This window comes from Macrobrachium nipponense, chromosome 19 (genome assembly GCF_015104395.2).
Source record: "Macrobrachium nipponense isolate FS-2020 chromosome 19, ASM1510439v2, whole genome shotgun sequence".
NCBI lineage: Eukaryota > Metazoa > Arthropoda > Malacostraca > Decapoda > Palaemonidae > Macrobrachium > Macrobrachium nipponense.
In genome coordinates, this window is record NC_061088.1 from 85,728,767 (window position 1) to 85,741,645 (window position 12,879).

At 35.9% G+C, this 12,879-nt stretch overlaps 1 protein-coding gene and 1 pseudogene across 1 annotated transcript in view; one reads left to right on the forward strand and one right to left on the reverse strand.

The window, feature by feature from the left end:
* The window catches only part of LOC135218763 (gastric triacylglycerol lipase-like), a 60,173-nt gene extending 51,851 nt beyond the window's left edge, over positions 1-8,322 (forward strand). The window contains 6 exon segments of the mRNA XM_064255216.1: positions 1,808-1,975; positions 1,977-2,049; positions 3,112-3,264; positions 3,418-3,502; positions 4,861-5,003; positions 7,686-8,322. Coding sequence (XP_064111286.1) covers positions 1,808-1,975; positions 1,977-2,049; positions 3,112-3,264; positions 3,418-3,502; positions 4,861-5,003; positions 7,686-7,850 — 787 coding nt within the window. The 3' untranslated portion in view covers positions 7,851-8,322.
* A 1,217-nt stretch (positions 8,323-9,539) lies between these two features.
* The window catches only part of LOC135212223 (protein FAM185A-like), a 30,056-nt pseudogene continuing 26,716 nt past the window's right edge, over positions 9,540-12,879 (reverse strand).

Below are 12,879 nucleotides of genomic sequence, written 5' to 3' on the forward strand. Positions count from 1 at the left end.
GAAGGATCCGCTTAAATTTCGATACTATTAGTAAGTCAGGCCAAAGAAAACGTACGCAGTACTTCATTGAAGGGTATAGATGAATCAAGTTACTATACATACTCGTATAAGTACTACCATCTTCTACGATAGTGTCCATCTTTGAGAAAGCAATAGTTACCTGTAAAATGAGTCATGAACCGATGTTGTGTGGACGTTTTAATCAAATGGGCAAAGGTGTGAATTTTCACATTTTTTCATAAGTTAGGTAGCTCTAGTTTCTCAGTTATTACAAGTAGACATTTCCAGGTCGCAGTTATAGAGTTTTGGATTACTGGCGTACTGTCAAAGTGGACCTTTTGTGGAGACTTAGTTGAGGTGAATATAGAATTCAGGCCTCAAGTAGTGGGACCTATGCGGTCATTCAGCGCTGAAACGGAAATTGACAGTTGAAGGTTTGAAAGGTGCAACAGGAAGAAAACTTTAAAGCAGTTGCACTATGAATCAATTGTTAGGAGCGGTTGAAAAGTAAGATGGAAAGAGAATATGGAAGGAGGTACAGTAAAACGAATTAAAGGGGCTGCAGCCAGGGGCCAAAGGCATGCTGCAAAGAACCCTAAGTAATGCCTACAGTGCACCGCATGAGGTGCACTGACAGCACTACTCCCAATAGGGTGTTAAGACTTAGATTTTGTTGTATTCTTTTGTGTTCTGCTGATGCAAAGTACTTGAAGCTTGGCCAGTGAAAATAATCCAAGATAAAATAATCAAACAAAAATAGCTGAGAGCTTAATTTTAGCCACGGTAAATTATCACTGATACAAAAACTGTAAGAAATGATTGCCATATCATAACATCTACTTTTAAAATAGTTCTTCGAAGAATGATCATAATGACGAGTGTGAGTAGATGAAGCCGTTGCAAGGTGCAGATAAGCTCTTCGTTTTAAAAATTGGCATTACAATTAGGTTTTGTGAGCACCAAAATAAGGTGAGGGTTTTACAGGCAGCGTTCAGGGAAGATTGTACCGGATCAAGAAGCCTAAGGGGGTTGGAGTGGGATGGGGGGAAGCTGGTGCATAGGGCATTCCATGAGATCAATACTCCTAGGGACTAATAAGAGCACAAATACATTTTAATAGTATGGTTCTGCTTTGTGATCCTCCGCATCATTATACGACCTCCAAGCCTTGGACTCTCACAGACACAACATTCTTCACAACAGGCTCTGCCATGCTGGCATCTCAAGCCCTCTTGGGAACTGTAATGACTTAGTATACAGTACTACATTTATGGTACTTAGCACTCTAATGTGGAAAACATAAACTCCCCCTCACAAAGTTTAGCAAAGATGTGCACCGAGTGAGACCCAGGTATAGACAACCCTTTCCTGTTTCAACTGTGAACTGGCTGATGGTTACTTAGATCAGTTCAACTCGGTGTCACCCGTGTAGGGTTTTTCTGGATAAAGTTAGCTAAGTATGTATAGTATAATCTAAAGTGCAACTATTGTGTGGTTGGTGTAGCTGATTTTAGCACAGTTTCTCTTGCCTAGTATGTATTGAATAGATCCCCACTGCAATCAAGATATTTTTAAAGGCCAATCATTCCACCACCATAGTGACCATGCATTCAGAATTGGTGTTTTTGATTACCCATAATTTTTCATTGACTGATATCTTGATAGTGTATTTCTGGTAGGTCAACATCTTTAATTTTGGTAACCAAGGTATATAGTAAAAGAAAATTGAAAATTGTGCTGCAGTGGTAATGAATGAAATGTATTATATGAATAAAAGTTGTTGTAAACTAAATTCTCCTCATTGCAGTTTTGATGAAATGGCAAAATATGATTTGCCCGCCATGCTGGATTTCGTCCTTGAAAAAACTGGTGTGGAGAAGCTACACTATGTTGGCCATTCAATGGGGACAACAGTATTCTTTGCTCTTATGAGCTCACAACCTGAATACCAAGAGAGAATAGCACGATGGTTGCCCTGGCTCCGTAGCAACAGTTACAAGCATCAGTTCACCTATCAAATATTTAGCACCAGTGGTTAATGATATACAGGTAAGTTTCCTCTAAGATGCTGTTGTATTGTGACGGGGTTTTATTTTTATTTCCTCTCTTCGTTATGTTTGCGTGGCGTACTACGAGTTCTTATTCTCTCTTCTTCTTCTGGTTCTCTTCGTTGCCATGAGTAATGTTTAAAATGGTTATTTTGTTATATGGGTCGACCTTCAAGTATCACTTGTTACGGTGAGTTTCTTTTCTCATAGGAATATTGTAGATTAAATTTAATTCGTTTTAGCCATGTCTCTCAGGAGGGATTGTTTATTGCCATGGCGTGGGACACGTTTCAGGATTCTGGGCAAGTTAAACACCACTTAATAAAATTTCTTATAATTAGATAAAGTTCAAAGTTCACAATATAACACTTTCACACTAAAATGGAACAGAGTGAGAAGGAACACAGCCTCCCGTATAAGGACTGGTTCTTGACTGAATTTCTCTAGGATTTCAAATGAAGTTTGGACCTAACTGTTCCAATTAGCTCTCCTTACTATCCTCTAGGACACATCCTAACTTCTTCATGAATGGCTTTCCTTACTTCCGGTGCCACCTCCGATAGTCTGATTGGTTTCGTCCCTGACGTAACCACAACTGATGAAGGAGTCAAGTTCATATTTTCTGGTGTGGGTTTGCATTTTACTGTTTTGAACTTGACTGCCAATGTTTGGTCTGGTTTACGAAACTGCTATTCGTGCAGTCTTATGCTGTACACATCTACTCCCTTTTCTACCTTAACTTCTGGTTTTCCTAACTAATTTGTTCCTAGCTATACTCTAGACAGACTTGTTTTCCTAACAGTATTAATGAAAACAAAATTAGCAAAGGGCTGAGAGTATTAAAAAAGGGGGGCCTGGTGAATATAAGACAATTTGATACAATTATGGAATTACATTATTTCTTTATGGGAGCATGAATTCCAGGAACAGTTGTGATAAATTAAACTTAATTTGTAAGTTTTTTGGTTTGATAGATAGGTAACATTACAGATATCTTTCAGCGGTGTGTGAAATAATAAAAAATAATGATTGCTTCTGTATTTAATAACTCAATGTTTTTCAGTTTGTCCTGAGATTATTTGGAAATGATGAGGAGTTCATGACAAATCCTTTACTCATTTCTTTGTGGGACCCTTACAAGGCATGCAGTAATCAAGCATTATGTGAAAATCTTCAGTTCTTGATAACTGGATTTGATCCCTCAAGAGCTGATCAGGTACTAAACGATTGTTGCCTATTGTGATTACTGATGGCATAATATTCAAAGATATCATGCTCACTTAAATGACAAGGAGGCAGTTTCCTATAAAATGTTGGATTAGTAATTATAAATTCAAGTAATTCATGGTAATGTTTACCTTTTCCCCAGACCATGGTTCCCATTATACTGACCCATAACCCTGCTGGATCTTCTACTCAAACACTCTTCCACTTTGCCCAAGGAATTTCTTCAGGTAGGTTAGTCCTCTTGAATCAAATTGTAAGATGCAGAAAATGTAGCAATCAGGTCTAACCTTTCACAAATGAGTTGTCAAAACTGAAACTAGACATGGTTGAAGAAATTGAATAGCTAGGTGGGGCAGGACCTCAATAAAAAAAAAAGTTAATGTGCATGGGGCTGAGAAAATGTAACAAAAACCATAAGGATCACCTCTAGCATATTATACAAGACACACTGTAGGTAATACTTCCCAAAGGAAGTAATTTAATGCAATATAATCTTGTGCTCTTGAAGTATGTAAAATGTATAGAGATTTTTTAATTTTGGGTCCATTTTCACCCCACTGTTCCTCCTCAGCAGTTCCATACTTGCCAGCAAAAACAACTTTTCTTAATTATAGATATTTTTCAGATTAAATTGCATTGTCACATATCAGTAATCCACCTGTTAGAAATGAATCCCTGCGAGTATGAAGCGATGTTCAGGTTAGCATTTTGTCAACTGAGTTTTCTATAATTGGCTGATCTTCCTTACATGGTAATTTTACCTTTATGATATACTTGCCATGAATTTTAAAGTTGTTCAGTTTGACTTAATGAATTTCAAGTTTAGCAGTGATTGGTAAAAAGGTTCCTTCCATTATTTTTGGTCAGTAATGGCTCAGAATAGGACCCTGTAATTTCCTGTCTCCTAAAGTTCCAAAACCCTTAACCCAGAAGGCTTCAAGTATGCCCTGGTGTATTAGAGGCCACCTTTTATGTAAATTAGGCTAGATAGGTCTTGGCTAGCAAAATTCCTGAAACAGTTGCATCGTCATCCACAAACCCCATGTTTATATGGTTAAAAACCTAAGATTTCTGTCTTAGTTTCATTTTGCTTTACTAATAAAGACCATCCAGTTATTAATTATATGTTTATTAACACTTTAATTGCTTGTGAAAATAATTGTACGTAGTGTCTTTGATAATGCTGTCCAAAGTGTTCACTTCGACACCACAGGATGAGAAATAACAATGGATAAACTTTGGCATATTTTCATTATTTTTGTTTCTAGAATATTTAAATTGTTTTTTTTTTTAGCCTTTTTGGCTCCAACACTAGTAGAATTGGTCTATGTATTCAGTATAAAACAATTACATTGAAATAATTCTAGTGGGTGGCTATATACTTCATTAAGTGAGCAGTACTGACAAGTGAACGATGTTTTTCTTTAGTCTTTAAATATTTTTTAGATATACATGAGATGAAATCTCAGTGGATCTTACTTATGTAATCTCAGTGGATCTTACTTAAGTATAGACAACAGCTATATTGTACCAATGGTTATCTTTAGCCAAGTTCAAATTAGAATAATTTTTTTATTTCTTTCAGGTCGATTTCAACAATTTGACCATGGAAGATTAGAGAATATGAAAGTGTATGGACAACCAACACCGCCAGAATATGATGTTGCTAAGATAAAAATCCCCATCACATTATTTTGGGCTAATAATGATTGGCTTACTAGTCAAAAGGTATGTATGTGAGACTTTTATAAAAAATTGAAATATTTTTAAATGAAATAGTTCTTCATACAATGAACATACCTCTTATTTTGCTGATAAAAAGTTCTTATTCTGTTCAGTTAAAAGATACAAAGAAAACTTGGGTACAGGAATCTTTGAAGAGTTATAGTCTCTTGCCTAGTCAGACTCGTAGATGAAGATTTATGGTGTCTAGTCTATTTTGACTAGATGTTGCTGAAAAGGGCAAAGATGTTGCTTTATGTAGTAGAGGCAGGGATACTAAATTGATCCATATTTCCTGTACATAACATGTCCAAGGGAATCATCTCTCCTATCTTAACTAGTTTTTCAACATGGTGAAGGTAAACTCTTGCAGGACCACCTCAGCCTGTAACTTCCATTGCCAGGCTATATAAGTAATGGGAGTCAACCTGCCCCTGCTCATTCATATGATCAGGAAGCTGACATTCCCAGGTGATAAGGGACCCTATCTTTCGTATCTTTGTTAGCCAGACTATTTGATGGATTCACAACCTCTTATGTGCCAAAATTCTCAAAATAATGCTGGTCAACTCAGAAGCAATACCTCTCAACCAAGGAGTGAATGAATCTCATATTTATTAATATGCATTTTTCCTAGATATGCAAACACAATTTCAAACCCAATATGCTTTGTCCCTGGTGCTGGAATAAAAAGTTAATACAGTTGGTGAGTGGTGGGGAGCCTAAAGGCCTGTCCACACGATCGGGCCTGATCGGTGGACCTCCCCTCTAACGGGCACACTTGACGGGCAAACCGTCAAATTGCCCGATGGGTCTTGTAGCAAAATCACCATGGTGGGTGCCTGATAGCTTGAGCTTTGACCCTGGCAGACGTACGTTAACCGTATACATTTCTTTTACTGAGCCATTCTTTGCACCATATTCTCTTCTTTTTCTTCACACACAAAGCAATTGCCATGCTGCATAATATCTTCTTCTTTGCGGTAGGCACCATGTTTATCGTACCGCACTGAACAAATTCTGGCATCATCGGGCACACCCACCTCTCCATCGCCTCACCCGTGTGGACAACATTCACGGGAAAGCCCGCCAGAATTTGCCCGTCAACCTCGGAGCACATCGATCAGGCCCGCTCGTGTGGACAGGCCTTAAGGCCCTGTCCACGTTAGCGGGCACTGCCCGACGGGCAAACACTGTTCCCATATACTGATCAACTGAGTATGGAGCCAGGACTATGCGATTGTCTGGTAACACGTTCAAAAGAAAGAGAGAAAGTATAAACAGCTGGAAGTGCCTGACATGCATTGGCCCGCTAGTGTGGACGGGCCTTTATACCCCTTGCCTGCCAGCTGCACATTAAATACCTGTTTAAATATCCAAACAACCTTTAGTGATGTATTCCTGCTGATTTCAGGGAATACTGCTACATAAGACTTAGGGTTTGTATACATGGCAGTGACTATGAAATTGCTAGAGATTGTCATCATGGAACCAAAGTGTGGAGGCTTTGTTTCCCCTCTCTTCAAGGAGTTTTGAAACCTAAGCCAACTTTGATGGGGTGTTCTGTGGAATTACTGGCCTCTCTTCTCTTCAGTTCTTGGTTGAATTCTGATTTTATAGCAAAGTACTCACGCAAATTTACAGATTACTATCTCTCTTGCCAAGTCTATTTATCAATTATCTATTGAATCTTGAATGTGTGTTGCACATCCTCATCAGCCCTACTTAGAAGCCTTGGTTGGATGCCTTGATTATAGACGTGTCTTAAGACAGGTACTTATTTCCCTTGCTTCTAAAGCGTGTCAGCGAGTTTCGTGCCCTGTCTGGCTTTTATGTTTCATTCTAGTCACTTTGTCCTTGGTGTGTCTCTTGTTTGGCCCAGAGTTTGTGTTCTCGGTCTTTTAACAGAATTGTTCAGTCAAGTCATACCTCCATTGAAGAGGATCCTTTCAGCCTTTTCTTCCTTTTTCCTGTGCACAAGTCGTAAATGTTTCATGAAGACATTTCATTCCTTAGGATTAGTGCTTTAGAGATTAAAGCCCAGTCATCCTCCCTGGCTCTCTACCATTTTTGAAGCAGAGACTCATTGCTGTCGGATACTTTTGCTAGATTCTATTTGATTTTTTGGGGAGGGTCACGAGCTTCCAGTTGGGAGGGAGGGATCAAGGTCATGTCTTCCCAATTTCATCTTTCATAATCTGACAGAGAGAGGTGTGTGTATCCTCAAGTACTAGCCTTGATGCCTCTTGTGCTTTGCATGTGTACTTTTTGGTTATTTTTTCCATTTTAATTTATTTGTGGAAGCACCCTTGATTTTGTGTTTATTGCAGGTTACACTGTCTTGAGGGAAATCATATAACTCTCTATTCGAGGGCTTCCATTTGTTCTGCCTAAATCAGAATTCAGGCTATTTATGGTTATTGTGTTCATGATGAATGTCTTAAAGTACAGTACAACAATTTTATACAAACCCATTGGTCACTATTTTTAACCCTCCTCAATTCCTCTGTTACCTTTTATCTGGAAGTGTGAGGGGGGGGGAAAGAAGAGAAAAATACCACTTTGTGATGTGATGGAATGGCTGGCAGCGAGTTTTCTTTTTTTCTAAATGTATTTGGTGCAGTTTGTTCAGTTTTAAATGGAGAAGGCTATTATAATATTATAATAATTATATTTTCTTCCCAACAGGACATTCTCCACTTAGAAAACCAGCTGCCCCATTTAAAAGGAAGTTATAAGGTTTCTAATCCTATATTTAGCCACCTGGACTTCCTTTGGGCAACTGATGCAAAGCCTCTGGTCTATGAGAAGATTTTTGATGCTCTCAAGGACTTTGTGGATGACAGTGTATGAGGATACATGCTGCCATAAGTCTTAGTTTACATAGTAACTTTCCGCCAATATTCACATTTTGCCACCTTTTAATACTTTAACTAGTGATGGAAGAAATCTGTGTACCTTTTTTCACAAGGATCTTTGAGTAGAATTATTTGTATATTGTAACTAGGATGATACATTTTTACATTTAACATGTAAATATCGCATATGTTAAGAAATTGTTACAGTATACAAATGATGGCGTACTGTTGATGAACTTTATAGTTTTTATTTATTCTTTTGTTGATTGACAATACTCAGTTCTTTTAATTTTAAATTATATTTTAATTTTTTAAACTTTAAAGAATCAGCTGTAATTGGTAATTGTGTGTTTCTTATAAAGCTGTTGAGCATAATTTTAGGGTAAATTTTCAGTATTATACTTTGTAAAATAATTGTATTTTATTTTACGTAAATATTCAACATATGTCTTTCTGCAGGAAATTGTTGTAAAATACTAAATTCTGTGCTGGATGGAATGAATACATAATTATAACAACACAATTTCATATTTAAACAATGTAACTGGCACATACAGTACTAAAATATGTAAATATGTTAAGGTGTAAATACTGTAAAAATAAGTATACAGTGATATTTATATATGCAATATATGTAGCACAAGTATACATTCATCATTCAGTTTCATGTTTGTACATAAATTCACTTTACATTAAATAACTATAACCATTTTCTTCTGTTAAAATTTAAATAAAACCCAAAATTTTGCCAATACCATTACAATTATATAATTTTACAATGAGAAATTAATCCACAATTCATAACTTTAAATCTGTACCTGATTTTTAAGTAAGACATTTAACCATCTGATCAGTTATATAGATCTTTAAGTCACTACTCTCCAAGCATTGCAGTACTGTACAAGCCTAATGAAATGCATTCATTTGATCAAATGTCTATTTTTACAGTTTTCTTATGGATTCTGTATAATATAAATACACCACATCTAGACATTCTTTTACTTTACCTTGGGAGTTTTTTTAAACTATTTTACAGATTACATAACTCGTGAAATACATTTGATCACTAAAAGCACAATGAAATATAAATAAAAGCACTGAAAAATGTCCTGAAAGTCAAGAAACTGTAGCTCTACTCAAGGATTTATTCTTCTGCCACTGTTCAATTGCAATGGGACACAAAATAATGTTGAATAATGGCTCCATGATTGTCAACAGCAACATATTGCTGCCCTTTGGTTACATCTTCCTTAGCCTTATTTTTATTTACATGTTAATCTTTTTGAGCCTGTCGCACAATCACAGGCAGATGGAGTACGGCTGCCAGCCTGACACTTTATTCGAGTAATTCATCCACCAAACTCCATTTTTTCTAACTACTACATCTTGTCATTGATACCAAATCACTACTGGCAATACTCATTGTCTGTGGAATACTATATAGTTAGTACATAATGTTGGCATGAGTTTCTCAGAGGACCCTAGCTCTTTCTACCAATGAGAATAAAAATTTATATTCTTAAATATGAGGTGAAAACTGATATTACAAAATAAATACATAAAATACCATATATATGTCCATTAAAATTTTAATAAGAACTTAGGTCCCTGTCACACTGATTCAATGCCCACAGAATTAATTCAACAATATCAATGCTTTCCCATGTAATCTATGCTCACAGCACCTCTGTGTAAGGAAAAGTTTACACCCATTTTCTGGACACTACTTAAAAGACTACTATTTGATAATAGATCTTGTCAATTTCTTTCTTAAAACAATTGTTCATAAAAAAATACAAAATTAGTCACATTGCATAAATTTTCACGATCACCCGCAACAGCCACTTCAACAGTAAATTATCACTTACAACAATAAAAACCGTTATCCAGATGCATAAGAAAAACGACCCAACATATGTGTATGTTAAGGGTTGGCAGAACAGTACCTTCTGCTTGGAACTGTACAAGATGGAACAAAACAGCAGTCAAGCTCCTCCCCGGTTTTACAACAAAATGTCACATACCATGCTTGTACAAGAAAATATACAAAGATCAGCATGAAAACAAGCCAACCACAGAAAGTCTTGGGGTTGTCAGCATTCAAAATGAAAGAAGCACATATTTGAAACTAAAGTGGTGCTAATTCCATAGCTGCAAACTCTAAAAATAAATAATACATTGCAAATTCATCCACACATTGCAAGTTCATAGGATTACAATTTATTTCATGAAAGAGAAGTGTTCCTGATTCCATAGCTGCAAACTCTACTGAGATAAATCTATACATTACAGGTTCATGAGGATCTGCAACTTGTGAAAATAGCCTTAATTCATTGTCTTCAGAGCATTCTTTGGTGAAAAAAATTAGCTACCCACCAAAACCAAATGCTTTGGAGCATAGGCTTGGAAAACTGGAAAGCTAGGACATTCATGTGTGCTGTATATAGTAGTATATAGAAATCCTAGGTACTGAACTTAATCATCAGTGACAACATTACAAACGGATTTGAATTACCTACAATTATATGAAAACCCGTACTAAAATGTTGTCAACTGCTGTTAGTAATTTTATAAACTAGATTATAATGCCACTATTGACAGAGATTCATAGCGACTTGCCTTGTTCTTGACTAGTTCCTCATTCGAGAGCCAAGTTGGACAAGACTGAAGGGAATGGATCAAACACTGATGGCAGAAAGTTATGTACCCGAGGCTGAAAGTAATGTTCCAAATAGCTTTTAATACCATAGTTGGTGCAATTCACTTTGCACTAGGTGGTATCACACATTTAATTACAATACTTTGAAGAAGAAAATAAAAGACCATCTGTACTAAAAGTTTTTTGTTGTAAATAGTACCTTTACCAAATGTAAGCATTTTTCAAAATAGACTAGTTTCTATGAAAACATTATGATAGAGTAGTAGCATCACCCTGAAAGAAATGCTACACTTTGGTAATTACTGGATGTACTCACAATGTACAAGATTTATCATCTTTGAGTCCTTATGAAAGCTATACAGTATGTACTTTGAAATATGCTTTCAACCAAATAACCAGGCTGAAAAAATTATGAAGTATATATTATAACATGATACATTAAACAGAATAAAGACAACTCTTCAAACCCCTCTCTAAAAAGAAAACTATATACAACACGAGTAATTGTACATTCACAAAATAAATAACAAATGCCTTACATTTTGTCCATGTTTAAGCTATACCTAGACCATGTAACAGCTGTACACTGACTACCGTACACCAAATTTCAAATACTGTCACTGCCTATCACTACAGGCTGATTTTATACCCAAACCTGAAAACCAATCCTGAGTTTTCAAGTATGCTACACCTTTCAGAACAGTAGCTATCAGAGTATTACCTTCTGGATCTTCGTTTCTTTTTATGGTGAAAGTCTGTTTTGTATCGGCGCACAAAGAACCCTTGGTCAACACTTCATCTTGGCTATCTCCAGTGATGGTGCAGTACTTTCTAGAGCCTGTAATTATTCAGAATATTTTTTTACATAATGTTTGGCCTAAACTATATATGGATAAAACATCTTTGCATAAACGCGTAAATAGTTGTAACAAATTTATAATAATAATAATATTGTGTGCATATAACACACTTTTTACACAGATGCAATAACATTTTTCACATGCTTTTGGAGGATTTAAAATGTTAAGCAGCCTATACAATCCAACGTGAAAACAAGAAAATGACAAAATCTAATCTAAATCATAAGACAATGTTTTTTACAATAAAAGTTATTCATAAACAGCAGAATGTATCTGGGCACATGAAATGAAGTGTTTCATGAAATATCCCAATGAATGTGCCCAACCCACTTTTCATTCTTTTGTGCCAATCTCAATCTGGAGGGTACTAGAAATTAGGATTAATGGGTAGATAAAAATGTTTAATTTAAGAACATTTTGTTTGCTACAGCAAACCCACTAATCATAAATAACTTGAACCACCACTTAGGAGGGAGGACAAAGCAATCACATAAGGTCAAGAAAAGGAGGATGTGGATGACATAGCTGCCAGAAATCAAGTTCCCCCAAAAAATGTTGGGAGCTGGGGAAAAAAAAAAAAAACTCTGGGAAGGAAGAGTTTCTATAAACAATGGGTCACAATGGCATAGCCTTAGGATCGCTAAACTTGGATCCTCAGGCCCCTGGGGTCTGTAATATGAGGCAAGACATAATCATCTGCAGTTAAAATAATTTGTATGGATAATAGCTGATGTTCTGTAAAATTAAAGCTAATGCTATAAAGGACTGCAATAATGTGTAAATAAATGTAGTACAGTATATATGATTTAATGGTTTACTTGGAATGCAAATTTATGGCAGAAGTTGTATATTCAGCAATTGGAGAGTAGAAAGAGTTGGTAAAGAAGTGTAGCAGTTGTGATGATAGCTTCATATCTTACTCTGTAAAATATTGTGAGAAAAGAAAAGAAAGAAAGAAAGAAAGAAAAATAAGTTCAAATTAAAATGTATGGAATAGTCATTGTTTTGATGCAAAGGTTCAAGCCTTATCAGACCCTTTAAGCCATCTGTTTCAATTTAAAATTTTTTTTGCAATTTGGAACTGAAAACTCAAGTATACCTTACCAAAAGAACCATAATTGCCATTTATGCATCATTTGATCTTATATATCATTTTATTCATGAAATTTTGTTCACAAACATGTCAACATATCTTTTGTGGACAGCCAATATGAATTTTGGCAGATTAAACTAGTGTATGTTCAATGTGCGAGTTAAGTTTGTAGATTACACAAGTACTAAGCTAGGCTTACTATACCTGCCACTGTTTTGGTAGATTCCACTGATATTGCACACAAAATTTAAGTTACTTTCGACTAAGTAATTAACAGCCAAGTGCAGTTTCATGCAAAATACTGGCATTAACAACAGCAAGTGCTGACATACACAACCAATCTAGATACAGCTGTTTACTGGTCCTCGTTACAATAACTACTGCACATTTACTAAGTGATGTGTTATAATGT